The sequence below is a fragment of the Salvelinus namaycush genome, chromosome 28 (genome assembly GCF_016432855.1).
Source record: "Salvelinus namaycush isolate Seneca chromosome 28, SaNama_1.0, whole genome shotgun sequence".
NCBI lineage: Eukaryota > Metazoa > Chordata > Actinopteri > Salmoniformes > Salmonidae > Salvelinus > Salvelinus namaycush.
This window is the reverse complement of record NC_052334.1, coordinates 32,569,120-32,590,084: the sequence shown is the minus strand read 5'-3', so window position 1 is coordinate 32,590,084 and position 20,965 is coordinate 32,569,120. Positions and strand designations below refer to the sequence as shown.

The following is a 20,965-nucleotide window of genomic DNA, read 5'->3' as shown; positions in this document are numbered from 1 at the left end:
AATGTAATAAAATAGAATATAATAATGTAATTTCTCCCAGATGGACTTCAGGGAAGTCTGATTAGGCTACATGTATATGCACATCATATATGCACATCATGTATATGCACATTTAATTGAGAATACATGTATTCGGGGGCAGACTGACCATCTTGGCTGGTCCATTTTTCGCCCAGTGGGCCTGTCTAATTTGTTTATTTTTTGCAAAATGAAAATGATCTGGCTAATAATGGGTGCTTCAAGGAATAAAATGGGCCTCAAGGAAAAAAAATGTGTTAGATATGCCAGAGGCGATTTCTAGTCCCAGTCAGCCCCTGCATGTACTGCATCACTGAAATCCTATGAGGATAATCATAACAATAATAATCATAATAATAGTAATGTATACATCATCATGAGTAGCCTAGCTTTAGTTAGGTCAACCAATAGAGGCCAAGTCTTTGAGTGCATGCATCCTCCAAATATGGAGAGGGACAGTTCAGACGATATGATGACATGTCCTGAAACACTGAGTGACACAAGAAAGTGATCAATTCCAAATTATTGATTACACTGCTGTATAGGATTTATACAATAATTGAACATTTTCTGTTCGAATGACTTCAGAGTTTCGAACCTCTGCCTCACATAGGGAAAACATTTTTCTGATTAATTTATATGGCCTCATGGGCTAGTGAGTGTCTTTTTATTTTTGCAGTGTCTTTTTTTTTTGCATAAAAGGGGAGTGCTCCTCAACTGATCACGTGCAACACCATTGGTTTAGGAGCTTCCTGATTCTTTCTCATCCTTAGGTGCCTACTTTCGCAGAAGATCGAAATCCTCTCCAAAGCAAATCCAAAATGTTTGTAATTTTTTAAATGATTACATTTCATGTTACGTAACATTATAGAGAAGATAACTTTCGTTTCTAAGGGAATCAATCAATCCGCTTTCTCGCGACATAGCCAGCTGTCACTATTGTTGACAGTGTGGATTATTTTGTTCGACGAGAACTGCAGCCATGATGGCGTCTAACTACAACGCTAAGGAAGAGGACGGGCACCAACCTGCTGCTATTGGCCATGGAGGAGCAGAAACTGTGAAAAATAAAAAGCCTGACAACACTGCGTTCAAACAACAAAGACTACCCGCTTGGCAACCTATTTTGACAGCCGGCACTGTTCTTCCTGCTTTCTTTGTCATTGGTCTCATCTTTATCCCAATCGGCATTGGCCTATTCGTGACATCAAACAACATCAAAGAGTTAGAGGTAACGTTAACTAACTAGCAAGCCAACACAACAGGAAGTAGCCAATTTATTGTGTTTGTATGTGTTAGCTCTGTTTGGCTAGCTATCTTTCAGTTCTTGTCTATATTTAGTGTATAACACTTATTTATATACACATAAGTGCCATTGATCATCTCCTTACTTTACAGATCGATTACACTGGTGTTGACATGTCAAGTCCGTGCTATAACTGCTCTCAAAGTTACAGCTGGAACAGCACAAAGCCATGCACCTGCTCTGTTCCCTTCTCTCTGGATCAACCATTTGAGGTAAGCTGAGCAGAACCTGCAACCTTTACGGTCCCCAAACTACTGTATAATCACAGTTAAAAGTGTAGGCTAATTATTCAATAATTGATGTTAGTATTTTCACATCAAATCGATGTTATTTGTCACATGCGCTAGTGTAACCGATGTGAAATGACTAGCTAGTTAGCGGTGGTGCGCGCTAATAGCGTTTCAATCGGTGACGTCACTCGCTTTGAGACCTTGAAGTAAGTAGTGGTTCCCCTTGCCCTGCAAGGGCCGCGGCTTTTGTGGAGCGATGGGTAACGATGCTTTGTGGGTGACTGTTGTTGATGTGTGCAGAGGGTCCCTGGTTCGCGCTCGGGGCGAGGGGTTGGACTAAAGTTATACTGTTACACTGAATACAACAGGTGTAGACCTTACAGTGAAATGCTTACTTACAGGCCCTAACCAACAGTGATTTTTAAGTAAGAAATGGGTATTAGGTGAACAATAGATAAGTAAAGCAACAAAAACAACAGCAAAAAGACAGTAGTGAGGCTATAACAGTAGCAAGGTTATATACAGGCACCGGTTAGTCGGGCTAATTGAGGTAGTATGTACATGTAGGTATGGTTAAAGTGACTATGCATATATGATAAACAGAGTAGCAGCAGCGTAAAAGACGGCTGGCTGGGGGCGGGGGCGGGACAATGCAAATAGTCCGGGCAGCCATTTGATTACTTGTTCAGGTGTCTTATGGCTTGGGGTAAAAACTGTTGAGAAGCCTTTTGGTCCTAGACTTGGCGCTAGGCGGTCTCGTCATAGTCGGTGGTCAGGCTTTTGCAAACTTAATGATGGTGTTGTAGCAGGGAGAAGGACTGATTTCCCCCAGTCCACAACAATGCTTAAACCACATCAGGGAACCATTTTTGTGTGTGTAGTTATCCTTTAATTCAGGTGTGTACCAGCCACACAGTGCACTTGTGATGGCGTTCTCAAAACAAATGGCTACTGGATTGATGCAAATAATCATGATTCTGCCGGTAGGCAAATCTACTTTTAATTGCCTTTCCATCTACCTGAAAATGATACGGCCATCATTAGCATTGCTAACGACTACACAAAGTGGTAGACGTATAGGCCTTACGCGCACCTTACACAGCAGGGTTCGATATTCAGGTATATTTACCAGTGCCAACTGAACGCTACTGGCCTGAAAGGAAAAAACTAAATATATATTCTTGACCCATCCTGCCATGGGTCAAAATCTGACAGGGAAGCGAATGATACGTGCAACATTTCAATAGCAGGTGATTTATCTTTCATTTGCGGGCTGATCAAGTAGCCTATACAGGGCTACCTTTTTTATATTTTTTATATACATTTTATATTTGTTTTAATAGCAAATACTGTTGACCAACCACATTCCTTAAGCATTTGCGCAACCGCGGCATTCAAACGAGGCTGCAATAAAAACTAATGGGACTCTAGCAACTGTGTTGGCATCAAAATCTGGGGTGTGAACTACATTTCTATTCAAGCATTAATCGACATGGTAATGGCCCGATATTATTGGAGAAAAGTAGAATAAACTGACCCCTCCGACGCTGTACATTAAATTGTGACGTGTCGTGACATAACGCACAACTCATTCTGTGTCGTACAGCCTCTCTCCAGCAGGTTTCGCTTCCCCACCCGCCATTTTGAAAAAGACCCTAAGGAGCGCTTTGCCTTCTTCAATCAGCAGAGATGGGCAGCATCAAGTCTCCTCATTGATTTTGCTGGAAAGGGGAGAAATTGTGCTTTACAATGGTATTCATATTACAGTTGACCTGGATGTATTATGTTTTTTTGGGCACTAAAATAAGATCAATTGTACGTTACAGTGCGATGTACAGAAGTGCGTTAGCTCACAGTAGAAGGAACCCCCCCCTCTCCCCAAATGTATGCAACAAAAAAGTATATTGGTTGGGATACAATTAGGCTGTGGAATAATGTAGCCTAAATAAATAAGGAGTAAGCCTATTTTGCTCAATCGCGTACAGTATAGGCAACTCCAACACCCGCAGAGGTTGTGAAATACAGTATGAACACAAGACTCACATGTTGCGGTTCATTTATTGTTTAATTATTCAAGGACCCCTCATTTATTTTTAATGTTATAAGTAAAATGCTTGAACTAATTAATTATTTATAGATAGATAGATAGATATAGAAGTAGCAATGGAAGAGAACTCTTTGGAGATTATGGGGCAATTATCAGACCAAATGTGGACACAACAGTTCACCTGATACAAGACTAAAGTTGGAAATGTATCAATATCACAGGCCTGTTTTGCCCTAATGAAAAATACATAAAATGTAAATGTATTATAATCCACATTATAGGTAATGATTTATATACAGTTTAAGTCGGAAGTTTACATACACCTTAGCCAAATACATTTAAACTCAGTTTTTCACAATTCCCCATAATGATAAAACGAAAACAGGTTTTTAGAAATGTTTGCAAATGTATTAAAAAGAAAAAACAGATGCCTTATTTACAAAAGTATTCAGACCCTTTGCTATGAGACTTGAAATTGAGCTCAGGTGAATCCTGTTTTCCATTGATCATCCTTGAAACATTTCTACAACTTTATTGGAGTCCACTTGTGGTAAATTCAATTGATTGGACATGATTTGGAAAGGCACACACCTGTCTATATAAGGTCTCACAGTTGACAGTGCATGTCAGAGCAAAAACCAAGCCATGAGGTCGAAGGATTTGTCTGTAGAGCTCAGACAGGATTGTGTCGAGGCACAGATCTGGGGAAGGGTACCAAAAAATGTACGCAGCATTGAAAGTCCCCAAGAACACAATAGCCTCCATTCTTTAATGGAAGAAGTTTTGAACCACCAAGACTCTTCTTAGAGCTGGCCTCCCGGCCAAACTGAGCTCTCGGGGGAGAAAGGCCTTGGTCAGGGAGGTGAAACCAAGATTAAACTCTTTTGCCTGAATGCCAAGCATCATGTCTTGAGGAAACCATATGGTGAAGTGTGGTGGCAGCATCATGCTGTGGGGATGTTTTGGGGATGTTTTTCAGTGGCAGGGACTGGGAGACTAGTCAGGATCAAGGTAAAGATGAGAGGTCCTTGATTTAAAACCTGCTCCAGAGCACTCAGGACCTCGGACTGGGGCCGAGGTTCACCTTCCAACAGGACAACGACCCTAAGCACGCAGCCAAGACAACACAGGAGTGACTTTGGGATAAGTCTCTGAATGTCCTTGAGTGGCCTAGCCAGAGCCCGGACTTGAAACCGACCGGAAAATAGCTGTGCAGCTATGCTCCCCATCCAACCTGGTAGAGCTTGAGAGGATTTGCAGAGAGAAATCGGAGAAACTGCCCAAGTACAGGTGTGCCAAGCTTGTAGGGTCATACCCAAGAAGGTGCTTCAACAAAGTACTGAGTAAAAGGTCTGAATTCTTATGTAAATGTAATGTTTTGTTTAAAAAATAATAATATAAATTAGCACAAATTTCTTAACCTGTTCTTGCTTTGTCGTTATGGGGTGTTGTGTGTAGATTGAGGGGGGAAAATAATTTTATAATAAGGCTGTAACCTAACAATGTGGAAAAGGTCAAGAGGTCTGAATACTGAGGCACTGTATGTTGAGAAACGTGCCTATTTTCCTTAAATACATATTGTCACGATTCCAAAGCTATACGATACTACAGATGGCAAGTTAATTATCTCATATCGTGGGAAATATTTGTAATGTTGTACTTCTTCTTGATGAGATTTGTGCTAATGTTGAGTTTGAGCTAGTGCCCAATAGACTCCTCTTTAAAAGGGGCGGGCTCCTTGTACCAGAATCGCTCAGAATGCGCTCCTCTGTTAGGCACATTGATCTGCAGGTTGAACAGGGTGAGATTGTAAACACCTAAATTGATAGTGCAGTTTGTTTAGGTGATTTTTACAACTATCTAGCTTTGTTACATGCTGATATTGTCTTTGGTATTATTGTGTGTAGCTATGCTTGCTAGCCAGCCAGCCCATAGAGAGAGCATTGCATTGTGGATGTTGTAGTCGACTTGAGCTGCAACAGATTTCCACCTATTTAAAAAAAAAAAAAAAAAAAATCTCCCCCCAATGCCAAAATGAAGCATTTGTTCACAAAAATATAGTATTTAACACTGTATATTAAAGTAATGGGTGGATTTTTTTCCTTTTAATGGTCAGGCTCTTTCCTCAGAATCTATCATTACTATTTTAAAACATTGTCCTGAAAGTTATTTCACACGCACGGCTTTTATAGGAGGATGTTATTGATTGCAGGAATTCCTTTAGACTCACCCAACCCCCTGCTCTTTCATCTTAGGGTTGCAATGTTGTTGCATTGTCTTATGAAGTCCTACTCTCTCATCCGATGAATAACTAAACTAATTAATTGGTCCTTAATCTGCAATTCTTCCCCTCTAGAGCAACGTGTTCATGTACTACGGATTGTCAAACTTCTATCAGAATCACAGACGCTATGTGAAGTCCAGAGATGACAGCCAGTTGAACGGAGACAAAGCTTCTCTGAAGGTATGTTTACAGGTGTACTTAGTAGAGAGAACATAGGCCTACATCCATTCAATGTAATGGTTAATTGTTTGATTTCAACAACCTGCAGTTGCACTGAAACATCTTGACACTCTTTACAGAGCCCCAGCAAGGAATGTGAGCCGTACCGCACCAGTGACGGAAAGCCTATCGCTCCATGTGGTGCAATCGCCAACAGCCTCTTCAATGGTAAGACCAGAGGGATACATTTTCTCTTAGCAAATAGTTGTCCCATTTCCAGAGTCAGGTAACAATACTACACACTAATGCTCAACCACAATCTTATCATATTTTCCTGTACTTACTTACAATGCTATTCAGATACGTGTCTGCCAATTTGGGCCAACCCTTGTATATGGAGTCTTGTCTGATTTTTACATTTATGTTTTTTAGGTTGAAGTGGTTTTGCTTTAGTTTACCATGTAGCACATCACTGTTGGTCTACTACTTAAGAGACTTGTCTTGCTGTTGATTGCCATGTGGTACTGTGTTTCTCATCAGACACTCTGGAGCTGTATTACATTGACCCCAATGGCTCCAGAACTGCGATTCCTCTGGTGAAGAAGGGTATTGCATGGTGGACAGACAAGCATGTGAAGTTTAGGAACCCCAGTGGAAATGACAACAACCTCACTGTAGTTTTCCAAGGTGATTTGCATACCATGCAAAATGATACCTAGTAGTACTCAAATTATTATCATGACTAACTAGGCCTTTTTCCTCCTTCAGGCACAAGCAAACCTGTCAACTGGAGGAAGTCTGTCTATGAGCTGGACCCTTCAGACCCTGACAACAATGGCTTCATCAATGAGGATTTCATTGTGTGGATGAGGACAGCTGCCCTGCCCACCTTCCGCAAGCTGTACCGCATCATCCATAAGAAGCCCAACATGACCCCGACTCTGCCCCTAGGACAATACATCCTGGAGGTCACCTACAGTATCCTTTTGAGAAAGATCGCAATAAATCACAACATAGAGGTTCATGGCAGGCATATAGGTTTGTATTGAGAGAACATTGCACATAGAAGGCATAGAGACATGAGTTTGTGTTCAGTTATACACTAATCCATTTGGTTATAATTACAATTGAGTCAACCTATGTCCAACTACAGTGAACATTGTCAAAGATGGAGTTGATCTGTATTGTTTTAAAAATACGTTCTTTTTTTTTTTTTTACAGATCACAAGTTCTACACATGATACAAAACATTCACTGACCCATCTGTATCATTCCAGATGTATTTTCCTTTAACCATATGAACTCAGATTATCCCGTGCGGAGCTTCGAGGGCAGGAAGCGTATGATCCTGAGCACCATCTCCTGGATGGGCGGCAAGAACCCCTTCCTGGGCATCGCTTACATCACTGTGGGCTCAGTCTGCTTCTTCCTGGGCATCGTCCTCCTCATCATCCACCACAAATATGGCAACCGTAACCACAGTGCAGACATTCCCAGCTAAAGGTCTTCCTAGTATGGAGACCGTACCTCCTCCTCCCTCTGCATGCCTGGGTCTAGCCACCACTGGTCTGGCCCTGCTCTGGACTGCTTGCTGATTTAGCCTGGATGCACTGGTCTTTGTTTGTTCAAATGTTTGTTTTGTGTTGAAATGTTAGCTCACTCCTCCTCACCTCCAGGGGAAGGCTGCAGTCTGGTGTTTGTTCAGAAGATTGATACATTCAGCACATTCTAGATAAATATATTTTGTGTAGAACTGACACAGACGAGTCTGTTCTACAAAATATATTTCTAACATTGTGCACTCCCGAATAAGCCCAAGGTATGTGTTGTAGATTGAGTGACACCCTGTAAACTAATGGGATGAGACACAAGAAGGCTCTGGGAGCTTAGGATACTGTGTCTTTGTATGACATGACTGCTGAAATTGTTGTCTGTGTACCTTAAGTACATTGTGTATTTCTATTTATCCATATGTTGTCTCAAAGGAGAACATGTATATTATTTGAGCAATGCTTGTCATGATGCTTGTCATACATTTCTCGATACTGAAGAATGTTTATATTTTTAACCAAGTTCCACACTCATATTATGTAATATGTCCTGCTGGTGAATGTACTAATGTATTTAATTTACATACCTCTGAGGCTTAAATGGGGAACGTAATGAGGGCCAACATTTTTAAGGGATAAAAGCAGTCATCGATTTTTACCAAATGTTCACGTACAGATTGTATTGACTCTCACCAATTTGTTTGTCAATGTCTAATAGTTCAATGTATAATCAAAAAACTTTTTTTAAATTTTTTTATTTGAAGGTTTTTATGGACCAATGCTACTGACCTTGTCTCTACGATGATGCTTGACTATCAAAATCTATTTCAAAACAAATGTATCATTTCAATGTTGACCAAATGCTATGCATTTTACAAGTGTCACATTTGTTATGCAGTTCTTCTTACATTTTTCATTTGGTCGTTATCTTTCTTTCAAAGCTAATTCTGCCTTTTATTCTTTAATATGGTGTTGGATAATTTACTGATATTACAGAAGTTAATAAAAAAATTAAAAAAGAATGGTATTTGTAAGTTATTGATTAGTTTTTGTTTCCCTCACCAATGGTGTTTAAAGGCAATTCAATGTAAGGTCCAGTCCTTGGTCTTGCCTGATAACAAAGTGTAATTTCCCACACACAGGGCTGCTCTCACAATTTACACATTTTAGATGTTACTGTCAGCCAGCAGCCTACTGAATGCCAGGCCAGGCTTCTCTACATCTGCACGTAGAACACACAAATGCACACAGACACATGATGGACCCAATATTGATCTCTGATAGATGGGGACCGATTGGTGGAGATTTCACTTCAGGACAAATGGATGGTCTAAAATATACAAACTCCGCTACCCGGGGCACCGGACCATGCAAAACGAGCTCGCCCATTTGTCACTCAATGTAAAATGTTTGCTAGCCTTGTGCTATCGAATAAAGATCAGAGTCCAGCCTTCACACACCAACCAATGAGCAGCCAGTGAACATGACCGGAAATGTAGCAATTTTCTCGCCGCAAAGAATTTTGGGATATCACCGGAAGCAGTAGCTAGGTTTTCGAAGTGTCCTTGTGCACTCACCTCGATATTAACACGTTTGCCAAAATGTACAAGCAACTTATGGTAAGTGTTCAATATTATTTGTTCTAACTTTTCATGCCTAACGTTACTGCAATTACCTGACGTCTCCTCAATTATTAACTAGCTAGCCTAGCTAGTTACATCGGGGTAGTTGGCTAACTAGCTAGCATTCTTAGGCTGCTAATGCTAGCTATCACCGGTTATTTTAAAATTGCTTGATAAAATCAGATAGACTTCTGATCTAAACACACAGTATTTTATTGTTAGTTAGCTACTTAACGGTAGTAGCAAATCAATCAGGTCGACCTAGTAAAAGCGTGCCCCTTAATCTCAGCTACAGTGAACAAGTAAGTGAAAAACAGTGAGGGCAAGTGTAGAGGTCGCATAGGGCTACTAAAAGTCACAACATGAGAATAGTCACATTTCCTTGTTTTTTTTAACAATACATTTTATTTGATCACAAGGTACAATCATTGATATGTATGAAGTTTATTTATATATGTATTGTAATGACCTGACAAGATCATAAATGAACAATTGTCCAGACAGAGGCTTGAGTTTGCGAATTGACGGTTTATTAAACCAACTTTACACAGGCTACTGTTTGGGCCGTAGCACATGCCAAATAAATGACAGATAACCCACAAGCCAATCGTGACCTTCTCTTGTGAAGCCCAGACGTAAAGAGGGAGAACAAAGGCTAAACCTGGTCTTAACTTCCAATGCTCCATCCCCCTGCCCAACCCCCCTCCATGCCACTCCGCCAACCACCAGGATGCCCGGCATCAGAACATTCCAGGCATTCCCGTGATTGGCAGATAGCAGGTTGATTGACATGTCGGACCCCGCGAACACTGGGTACTGGTCAGTACAACATAACCACCTACTAGCCTAACACATAACACACAGCTGTCTGTGCGGGTCGCTACACAGCCCCCCCACCACAAAGTCCCTCGTCCCCGAGGGAACAAACAAAGTCTCTGAAGCGACCCGGAGGTCTCCTTTGCCTGCGTGGCCGTGATGGTCACAGAGTGCCCCTCTGGGAACCAGGGGATGAAGGCAGGGATATGGGGGACAAGGAAGCGGGAACGGGTAATACAGTCCGTGGCTCTGGGGAACCACGCGGTGACACAGGGGGGGAGACAGGGGGAGTGGGCTGTCTGGAGCCTTGTCTGCGGCACCTGGGGGTGGGTGCCTGGAGAATGTCATTGCCAGAGAGGGGAATTGTGGGGGTTCCTGGGGTTTGGGGAGAAGAGGCCCCTCTGTATGGGGCTAACCTGTCCCGGTGCAGTGCCACCTTTCTCCCCCTGGGAGGAAGCTGCACCCGGTAAACATCCTCCCCTACCCTCTCCAGGACACTGCAGGGTCCCACCCAGTGACTGTCCAACTTGGGGCATCTGCCTTTTTTCCTTAGCGGGCTGTAGACCCAGACCAGCTCCCCAGCCACAAAGTGCCTTCCCCGGGTGTGCACGTCATAGTTCCTCTTCTGCCTCACACCTGCATTCACCAGCTGCTCTCTGGCGAAGGTGTGGGCTGTCTCCAGGCGGTCCTGGAGTCTCCGGGCATACTCCGGCCCCGGGGGAACATGAGGGCTATCCAGGGGCCGACCAAACGCCATCTCCGCAGGGGTGCGGATCTCTCTCCCCAGCATGAGGAGGGCAGGCGTGCAGGAGGTGGAGTCTTGGACAGCGGAGCGGCATGCCATGAGGACCATAGGCAGGTGCTTGTCCCAGTCACGCTGGTGTTTGGAAGAGACGATGGCCAGCTGCTGTCCAAGCATTTTGTTGAAGCGCTCCACAAGGCCATCACTTTGAGGATGGAGAGGAGTAGTGCGGGTCTTGTGCATACCCAGCCTCTCACACATGGTGGCGAACACACGGGACTCAAAGTTTCTGCCCTGGTCGCTGTGGATGGACTCTGCCGCTCCAAACCTGCTGAACATCCCCGCTGTCAGGGCGTCGACGATGGTCTCTGCCTCCTGGTCAGGCAGAGCATAGGCCTCGGGCCATTTTGTGAAATAGTCCATGGCCGTGAGCACCCAGCGGTTTCCACTGTCTGTGGTGGGGAACGGCCCAACTACATCCACTCCCACCCTCTCCATGGGAGCCCCCACTGGGAACTGTTGGAGCTGAGCATGAGAGCGGTCTGGGGGGCCCTTTCTCGCTGTGCAGTTGTCACAGCGGCGACAAAAGTCCTCCACATCCCTCTTGTGCTGCCCCCAGTAGAAGCCCTGACGGAGACGGCGCAGTGTTTTTGTGACCCCAAAGTGTCCAGTCCCCACCCCCCCATGAGTACTCTGGAGCACAGCCTCCCGCAATGCTTTTGGGACCACCGCTTGCCACCTCTCCTCTCCCGTAGCTGACTCCTTCCATGCCCGCTGTAGCACGCCATCAGCCAGCCGCAGTCTCTCAAACTTTGACCACAACCCTTTGGTCGCGAGTGAGAGCGCTGTCACCTCTTCCAATGGTGGCCTCACCTGCGCCTCTACCCACTGTAGCACTGGCTGTAGGTCTGAGTCCCGTCCCTGCTGCTGCTGCTGCCGCCATTCAGCCACGTCGACAGTCTGCAGCTCACAGCAGACAGGCCCGCTCGCCCGACACACTGTGGCACAGACCCCCTCCTCTGCACACAGCTCTCTCTCCCGTCCCTCTCTCCGTTCACAGTGGCGGCAGTCGTCTGCAGTACAGGGCCGACGGGACATGGCGTCGGCGTTGGAGTGGCGTGCCCCTGCCCTGTGCACCACCGTGAAGTCATACGGCTGAAGCTCCTCCAACCAGCGTGCCACCTGCCCCTCTGGCTCTCTGAAAGACATGAGCCACTGGAGAGCAGAGTGGTCAGTCCTTACAGTAAAGGGCAGACCACCCAGGTAGTACTTGAAGTGTTTGACGGAAGCCACAACAGCCAAGAGCTCCCGCCGGGTGACACAGTAGCGGCGCTCATGTTTGTCAAATGTTTTGCTGAAGTACGCCACCACTCTCTCCCCCTCTGGCCCCACCTGGGCCAGCACCCCACCCATGCCCACATTGCTCGCGTCTGTGTCCAGGATAAAGGGCAAGGTGAGGTCAGGGGGGCGAGCACGGGGGCCTCGATCAGTGCACGTTTGAGGGTGTTGAACGCCTCCTCACACTCCACTGTCCAAGTGAAAGCCTTGTCCTTCGGCAGCAGGCGGTTCAGTGGAGCAGCAACGCTTGAGAAGCCCCGTACAAACCTCCTGTAGTACGAGGCCAGGCCCAGGAAGCTCTTCAGCTGACGCTGGTCGGTAGGGGTGGGCCAGTCTCTGACAGCCCCTACCTTGTCCTCCATGGTGCTGATCCCCTCCTTCCCCACTCGGTGGCCCAAGAAGGACACCTCTCTCCTCATGAAGTGGCACTTCTCGGGGTGGAGCTTCAGACCTGCGGCAGCCACCCTCTCCAGCACACGCCGTAGCGCCCCCAGGGCTGACTGGAAGGAGCTGCCATGGGCCAGGATGTCATCGAGGTATACCAGACACTGCTGTCGGGGGATGCCATCCAGCACCCTGTCCATCAAACGCTCAAAAGTAGCTGGAGCGTTGCACAGGCCAAAGCACAGGACCTTGAACTGCCAGTGTCCTCTGTTAGTGGAGAATGCAGTTTTGGCTCTGGCCTCTGGGGAGAGGGGCACCTGCCAGTAGCCACTGCGGAGGTCTAGTGAGGAGAACCAGGAGGACCCCCTAACCAGGTCCAGCGACTCATCGATACGTGGTATGGGGTATGAGTCCTTCCTGGTTACCTCATTCAGCCGCCTGTAGTCCGCACAGAACCTCAGCTTGCCCCCCTTCTTCGGAACCATGACGACTGGCGCCGCCTGAGGGCTCAATGAAGTCTGCCCGCTGCATCTCCAACACAGCCTTGTCTGCCGCATCCTGGCGTGCCAGCGGGATACGGCGGGGACGCATCTTGATAGGTCGAGCATCACCTGTGTCGATCTCATGCTGCACCAGATGAGTCTGACCCACCTCTTCCTCACTCAGCGCAAAGCTGTCTGAATTCAAACAGCAACTGCCACAACCGTTCCTGCTGCTCGGGGTCAAGACCAACACAGTTCCTCCCCCATATCTCCCTCACTGCAGACAGTGTCCTCTCCTTTCCCATCTGGGGTAGCTGGGCTGGGGGGGCGCAGCCCGGGCTCACAGAGGGCTGTGTCATGGAGGTAGCTGGGGGGATGTAACACACCGCCGTAGGTGACAGGGGGGCTGGGGAAAAGTCACACACAGCTGTGGGGGAGGGGGGGCAGCCATGAGTCTCTGATGCTTTAACTGTTGGAGTAAAGGGTTTGTTGGGTTGAGTGAATGTGACATTAGGGGGGGCCATGGTGACTTCCGGCCCTCCCTGGAAGCTCAGTGTGCCCCTATTTAGGTCTAACTGGCAGCCTGTGCTCCTAAGAAAGTCCAACCCCAGGATACAAGGGTCCTGCACAGCCGCCACCCACACAGGATGACGCACAGTCCTGCCCCCACTGTCAGAGTCATTATTCCCTTCCCTTTCATGGGTGCCAGCTCACCTGTGACTGTGCGGAGCTGCACAGTTGTAGGCTCACACTGAGTCCAACCTGGCACAATATCTGGCCTCACCAGGGTTACTGTGGACCCAGTGTCCACCAGGGCGGAGCAGGGCACCCCCTCCACAGTGACAGGGACATGACAAAAGTCCCCAACACAGGTCCGGCCCACCACAACAACAGGCTCCATCCGCTTGCTCTCGTCTGCTTCTGGGGGAAGTGGAGCCTTGCTTCCCCGTCTGTGCCTGTGGGCTCCTCCTGAAGAAGATGGTGGTTGGGATAGAAAGCCAGGGGTCCGCACTACCCGGTCTATGCGGACCCCGAGCCGTTTCCCTGAGCTCTGGGGGACACGGGGCAATTTCGGCGCAGATGGCCTGGCTGGCCACAACCCCAGCAGACCCTGGGACCAGGGCGTGTGTTTCGTGCCGCCTGTAGCGACACAGCACGAATGAGTTCTGTCATTTCAGCCACCCATGCAGGCTTTTCCGGCTCCGGGCTGCTCTGCCCCCCAGCTCGCACAGAGGGTGTGTCTCCCTGCACCCCCACCAAAGCCCCAGCTGAAGCCCCAGCCCACACCAGCTCCCTCTCCAAAGCCATCTCCAAGGCTATCTGCAATGACTCAGGATGAGCCAGCTGGGTCTGTATGCGCAGCTCCGTAGGAGAGAGCGCCTGTATGAACTGGTCCCGTGCTAGCTCGCTCTGCACGGAGGGGGGCATGTGAGCATATGCCCGCCGAGAGAGGCTCTCAATGTCATTAGCTAGCACCCGTAGAGGCTCTCCAGGCTGCCTGCGTCTATTACTCAGTTCGGAGCGCAGTAGCCCGGGCTGTACACACTGTCCATAGCGCCTCCTCAGTGCTCCCACTAAAGCACCATAATCATGTCTGTCCTCGGGGCTAATCAATATCAAACAGGCCAGAGCTTCATCCGTGAGGCATAATGCCAACTGCAGTGCCCTTTCTTCATCCGACCACCCCCTAAAATGAGCTAACAGTTCAAACTGAGCATGAAAAGCTTCCCAATCCGCCTTACCGGAATACTTCGGGGTCTTAACAGATACGGACGCAGCCGGGAACTGGGCGTCGCCATGTTTGTTTACATCCTAAGCCCCAGATTCCTCGTCCCGCCGCGTCGACGTCACCACTTCGGTCCGCCCACCAGAATCCGTGCGAAACACAGTCGACGAGGCGCTCATGCCCGCTTCAGCCGCCATCACTCTAACGTCCTCCCTCAAGCGGCCTCTGCGCTCCGACGCCCTGGCGATCTCCTCAGCCAGAACCTCCGACGTCCATGCACACGCACCTCCTTGGCCATAATCGTCCCCTACCTCCACCTTCACTTTCGGATTCCCTCGAAGCATTTTCAACCCCGGTTCTCACCTACGGTAGCTAGCCACAGAAGTCAGCTAGCTAGCTGGCTAACTTTTATCAACGTTTTTACTTCTGACACCAATGTAATGACCTGACAAGATCATAAATGAACAATTGTCCAGACAGAGGCTTGAGTTTGCGAATTGACGGTTTATTAAACCAACTTTACACAGGCTACTGTTTGGGCCGTAGCACACGCCAAATAAATGACAGATAACCCACAAGCCAATCGTGACCTTCTCTTGTGAAGCCCAGACGTAAAGAGGGAGAACAAAGGCTAAACCTGGTCTTAACTTCCAATGCTCCATCCCCCTGCCCAACCCCCCTCCATGCCACTCCGCCAACCACCAGGATGCCCGGCATCAGAACATTCCAGGCATTCCCGTGATTGGCAGATAGCAGGTTGATTGACATGTCGGACCCCGCGAACACTGGGTACTGGTCAGTACAACATAACCACCTACTAGCCTAACACATAACACACAGCTGTCTGTGCGGGTCGCTACAGTATATATACACACACACAATGTACAATATCCACATAAATAGTTAGATACATAGGTACCCCAATTCTGATATACCTTCCACCAATCGTTCCCCATCCACACCAGATCTTTTTCAGAACTTTTCTTATTGGTCAAAAGACCAGAACTGGGCCATTTTATTTTTAATTTTTTTTGAAAGTGAAAAACTGACAAGTTTTTATTTTAGTCAAAAACAACTGTAAATCGAAGTAGAGCGTTTGATATGACGGCCTCCACATGCGCAGTTTGGCGCGTGACGAACGTTAGACCCGTGACGTGTTTCTACGCATGAGTTTCGCTCGCCAACATTGCCATGACATCGCCTACAAGCGTGATGAGGAATTAAATTTTTTATTTATTTTTATTATGAACACGACAAATACAAAAAAACTGAAATTTACAAACAAGAGTACATAAACCTAACAGACAGAACAGGGCCACCTCTCCAAACGCAGCCCAACTGATGTGTTCCAAGATGGCATAGCATTCAAGAAATGAAAGGGGGGAGAAAAACAGAAGTCACTTTTTTATTTTATTTTTTATTTTAATTCACCTTTATTTAACCAGGTAGGCTAGTTGAGAACAAGTTCTCATTTGCAACTGCGACCTGGCCAAGATAAAGCAAAGCAGTTTCACACATACAACAACACAGAGTTACACATGGAATAAACAAACATACAATCAATAATACAGTAGAAAAATCTATATACAGCATGTGCAAATGAGGTAGGATAAGAGAGGTATAAGGCAATAAATAGGCCATGGTGGCAGAGTAATTACAATATAGTAATTGAACACTGGAGTGGTAGGATGTGCAGAAGATGAATGTGCAAGTTGAGATACTGGGGTGCAAAGGAGCAAAATAAATAAATATATACAGTATGGGGATGAGGTAGATTGGATGGGCTATTTACAGATGAGCTATGTACAGGTGCAGTGATCTGTGAGCTGCTCTGACAGCTGGTGCTTAAAGCTAGTGGGGGAGGTAAGAGTCTCCAGCTTCAGAGCTTTTGCAGTTCGTTCCAGTCATTGGCAGCAGAGAACTGTAAGGAGAGACGGCCAAAGGAAGAATTGGCTTTGGGGGTGACAAGTGAGATATACCTGCTGGAGCGCATGCTACGGGTGGGTGCTGCTATAGCAGTGGTTCTTAACCTGGGTTCGATCGAACCCCAGGGGTTCGGTGAGTCAGTCTCAGGGGTTCGGCGGAGGTCAAGACACACATCCGACTCATATGATTCGTGATGACACGCCCCGCTTGGCCATCATTGGCTGCAGGTGATCACGCTACATCGCTTGGCCTATCTGTGCTGCAGGGAATTTGGTGCGCTCAGTAGTCGACTTGTGACTGTCGTGATGGTACGTCTTGTGATTTCTTTCTTAATATTTTAATTCCTTCATACTTACTATGTCGAGCAAAAAAAGAAAGTGGTCGGATGAATATGTACAATATGGATTCACATGTATAACGGAACGTGATGGGAGTCAGCGTCCTAACTGCATGATTTGCAATGCCAAGTTGAGCAATTCTAGTCTAGCACCGGCAAAACTAAGAGCACTTCCTTAAGCTGCATGGAGATGGAAAATACAAGAACACAACGCTCGCTGAATTCAAGGTGAAGAGAGCCAGATTCGATGAAAAGGCTACTCTGCCTGTTCTCGGCTTTGTACCCATCAACAAACCGATCCTCACAGCATCGTACGAAGTTGCTTACCTGATCGCAAAGCAGGGCAAACCACACACCATTGGTGAAACACTCATAAAGCCAGCTGTGTTGAAGATGGCGAATATCATGCTGGGAAAAGAGGCTGAAGTTAAGTTATCCCAAATTCCTCTTTCAAATGACACCATCAGCGACAGAATAGAGGACATGAGCAGAGACATCTTGGCTCAAGTAGTTGCAGATCTGATTTCAAGCCCGGCAAAATTCAGCCTTCAACTCGACGAGACCACAGACGTTTCCAATCTAAGCCAGCTTGCTGTATTCGTGCGCTATGTGAAAGACGACGTGATAAAGGAAGATTTTTTATTTTGTAAGCCTCTTACAACAACAACTAAGGCAGCCGATGTGAAGAAACTTGTGGATGACTTCTTCAAAGACAACAATCTTTCGTGGGATATGGTTTCTGCAGTTTGTTCGGACGGCGCTCCAGTCATGCTGGGAAGAAAGTCTGGTTTTGGTGCGCTAGTGAATGCCGATGCACCACACATCATTGTTACGCATTGTATTCTGCACAGGCAACAAAAACCTTGCCTCCAAAACTGGCAGAAGTATTAAAAATTGTAGTGGAATGCGTGAACTATGTGCGAACTAGTGCTCTGAGGCACCGCATCTTCAGTGAGCTGTGTAAAGAAATGGGCTCTGAATTCGAGGTACTTCTGTACCATTCTAACGTTCGGTGGTTATCCCGGGGACAGGTGCTGAATCGTGTTTTTGCCGTGCGTGTGGAATTAGCCCTGTTTTTGCAAGAGCACCAACATTGTCATGCAGATTGCTTCAAAAATTCTGAGTTCATTCTCATTTTAGCGTACATGGCTGATATCTTCGCAGCTCTCAATCATCTCAATCAAAAGATGCAGGGCGGTGGAGTCAACATCATCGAAGCGGAGGAAAACCTGAAGGCTTTTCAAAAAAAGCTACCGTTATGGAAACGACGAACAGAGAACGATAACTTCGCAAACTTTCCCCTGCTGGACGACTGTGTAAGTAAGATCGAAGATGTATCTGGAATCGGAGACATTTCTGTACCCGCGGAACTGAAGCAAGCAATTGCCACGCACTTAGATGAGCTTGCAAAGTCTCTCGACGGATACTTCCCTACAAGAGAGTCATATCCAGCATGGGTGAGACAGCCGTTCACGTTTAGTGTTGAGACAACAGATGTCAATGATGAATACCTCGATGAAATCATTGAAATTCAGCAGAGCCAGGTTCAACAGCAACTCTTCAGAACAACAACGCTTTCAATGTTTTGGTGTCAACAAATGGTAACGTACCCTGTTATTGCTAAGAAAGCTCTGGAGATTTTCATACCGTTTGTTACAACATATCTTTGCGAGCAATCCTTTGAGGATGCTGGACATAAAAGGAACAGACTTTGTTGCGAAAATGACATGAGTGGCACTTGCCAAGGTGAAGCCGTGCATTTCTGAACTGGTCTCTGAAAGGCAACAGCAGAAGTCACACTGATTTGCAGTAAATATTCATTATTATGTTTTTGTTTTTGTGTGAAAATCATGTTTTGATGATTTTGTTCTTTGAACACACGGTGTTGATGTTGATGCACGGTTCATTTTGTGCACCAGTAAAATATATACCTATGTTTTGAATTTGAAAAAATCTTATTTTATTTTTCCAATTAAGAAGGGTTCGGTGAATGCGCATATGAAACTGGTGGGGTTCAGTACCTCCAACAAGGTTAAGAACCACTGTGCTATAGTGACCAGTGAGCTGAGATAAGGCGGGGCTTTACCTAGCAGAGACTTGTAGATGACCTGGAGCCAGTGGGTTTGGCGACGAGTATGAAGCGAGGGCCAGCCAACGAGATCATACAGGTCGCAGTGGTGGGTAGTATATGGGGCTTTGGTGACAATACGGATGGCACTGTGATAGACTGCATCCAATTTGTTGAGTAGAGTGTTGGAGGCTATTTTGTTAATGACATCGCCGAAGTCGAGGATCGGTAGGATGGTCAGTTTTACGAGGGTATGTTTGGCAGCATGAGTGAAGGATGCTTTGTTGCGAAATAGGAAGCCGATTCTAGATTTAATTTTGGATTGGAGATGTTTAATGTGAGTCTGGAAGGAGAGTTTACAATCTAACCAGACACCTAGGTATTTGTAGTTGTCCACATATTCTAAGTCAGAACCGTCCAGAGTAGTGATGCTGGACGGGCGGGCAGGTGCAGGCAGCGATCGGTTGAAGAGCATGAATTTAGTTTTACTTGCATTTAAGAGCAGTTGGAGGCCACGGAAGGAGAGTTGTATGGCATTGAAGCTCGTCTGGAGGTTTGTTAACACAGTGTCCAAAGAAGGGCCAGAGGTATACAGAATGGTGTTGTTTGTGTAGAGGTGGATCAAAGAATCACCAGCAGCGAGAGCGACATCATTGATGTATACAGATAAGAGAGTCGGCCTGAGAATTGAGACCTGTGGCACCCTCATAGAGACTGCCAGAGGTCCGGACAACAGGCCCTCCGATTTGACATACTGAACTCTATCGGAGAAGTAGTTGGTGAACCAAGCTAGGCAATCATTTGAGAAACCAAGGCTGTTGAGTCTGCCAATAAGAATGTTGTGATTGACGGAGTCGAAAGCCTTAGCCAGGTTAATGAATAATGCTGCACTGTAATGTCTCTTATCGATGGTGGTTATGATATCGTTTAGGACCTTGAGCGTGGCTGAGGTGCACCCATGACCAGCTCGGAAACCAGATTGCATAGCGGAGAGTTTACGGTGAGATCCGAAATGGTCGGTAATCTGTTAACTTGGCTTTCAAAGACATTAGAAAGGCAGGGTAGAATAAATATAGGTCTATAGCAGTTTGGGTCTAGAGTGTCTCCCCCTTTGAAGAGGGGGATGACCGTGGTAGCTTTCCAATCTTTGAGAATCTCAGACAATACGAAAGAGAGGTTGAACAGGCTAGTAATAGGGGTTGCAATAATTTCGGCAGATAATTTTAGAGAGGGTCCAGATTGTCTAGCCCGGCTGATTTGTAGGGGTCCAGATTTTGCAGCTCTTTCAGAACATCAGCTATCTGGATTTGGGTGTGAGGGAGGTTTGGGCGAGTTGCTGTGGGGAGCGCAGGGCTGTTGACCGGGGTAGGTGTAGCCAGGTGGAAAGCGTGGCCCTACTGGGGTTCCAAGTAGCAGGAGTCCAATTGGCAAAATGGGTATAGTGGTCCAACTAGATAGCTAGCAGGCCGCGGTTAGCAGAATGGGCCTTCAGGCGACGTCGCACCTGTTGGGATCCTCGGGCAGATTATGTCGGTATTCCAGTCGTGAAGGATCGGCGGGGTTCCGTGCCCCGTACCGGCAGTAGAAGGGTTCTGGATATTGTAGCCGAGGAGTGGGGTTCAGGAGTAGCCCAGGAGCCCTAGTCGGGAGATAGGTCTAGCGTGGGCTAGCCCCAGGCTAGTTGGTGCTTGCTCCGGGATGGAAACGATTAGCCAGGAGTAGTCAACCCGAGTTACGGTTAGTTAGCTGCCATGATCCAGATGAAAGGGTTCAGAGTTTGCGGTAGGAATCTGGGGATATGGAGAGAGAAATAGGTCCCATATGCTCTGGTTTGAAACGCGTTGTACGAACTGGCGAGAGCTTTCCGAGCTAAAGGTTAGCTGACTGATAGCTGGTAGCTAGCTAGCTAGCTTCAGTTGAGGTATTCCAG

General features: G+C 46.7%; 2 protein-coding genes across 3 annotated transcripts in view; both read left to right on the top strand.

The window, feature by feature from the left end:
• Positions 1 to 762: 762 nt before the first annotated feature.
• Positions 763 to 8,621, top strand: LOC120023441 (cell cycle control protein 50A-like). 2 transcript variants are annotated; one of them, XM_038967463.1, is made up of 7 exons: positions 763 to 1,249; positions 1,417 to 1,536; positions 5,958 to 6,065; positions 6,185 to 6,272; positions 6,585 to 6,731; positions 6,813 to 7,082; positions 7,266 to 7,300. In XM_038967463.1, the coding sequence occupies exons 1-7, from the start codon at positions 1,001 to 1,003 to the stop codon at positions 7,283 to 7,285; spliced, it is 1,002 nt and encodes a 333-aa protein (XP_038823391.1). In that variant the 5' UTR covers positions 763 to 1,000; the 3' UTR covers positions 7,286 to 7,300. The 2 variants fall into 2 exon arrangements, with proteins under 2 accessions (XP_038823391.1, XP_038823390.1); XM_038967462.1 differs by lacking the exon at positions 7,266 to 7,300 and adding an exon at positions 7,352 to 8,621 and having other exon boundaries at positions 765 to 1,249; positions 6,813 to 7,022.
• Positions 8,622 to 9,092: 471 nt separating this feature from the next.
• LOC120023430 (cytochrome c oxidase subunit 7A2, mitochondrial-like) overlaps positions 9,093 to 20,965 on the top strand; it is a 33,219-nt gene continuing 21,346 nt past the window's right edge. The window contains exon 1 of the mRNA XM_038967447.1: positions 9,093 to 9,213. Coding sequence (XP_038823375.1) covers positions 9,196 to 9,213 — 18 coding nt within the window. The 5' untranslated portion in view covers positions 9,093 to 9,195. The remainder of the gene's footprint in view (positions 9,214 to 20,965) is intronic.

What these genes read in the sequence shown, in the direction of transcription:
- LOC120023441 (XM_038967462.1), top strand. Translation starts at nt 1,001, where the DNA reads ATGATGGCGTCTAACTACAACGCTAAGGAAGAGGACGGGCACCAACCT. An exon ending in CTCTGGATCAACCATTTGAG is followed by an intron (nt 1,537 to 5,957) that starts GTAAGCTGAGCA and finishes CTTCCCCTCTAG; the next exon opens with AGCAACGTGTTCATGTACTA. An exon ending in GAGACAAAGCTTCTCTGAAG is followed by an intron (nt 6,066 to 6,184) that starts GTATGTTTACAG and finishes CACTCTTTACAG; the next exon opens with AGCCCCAGCAAGGAATGTGA.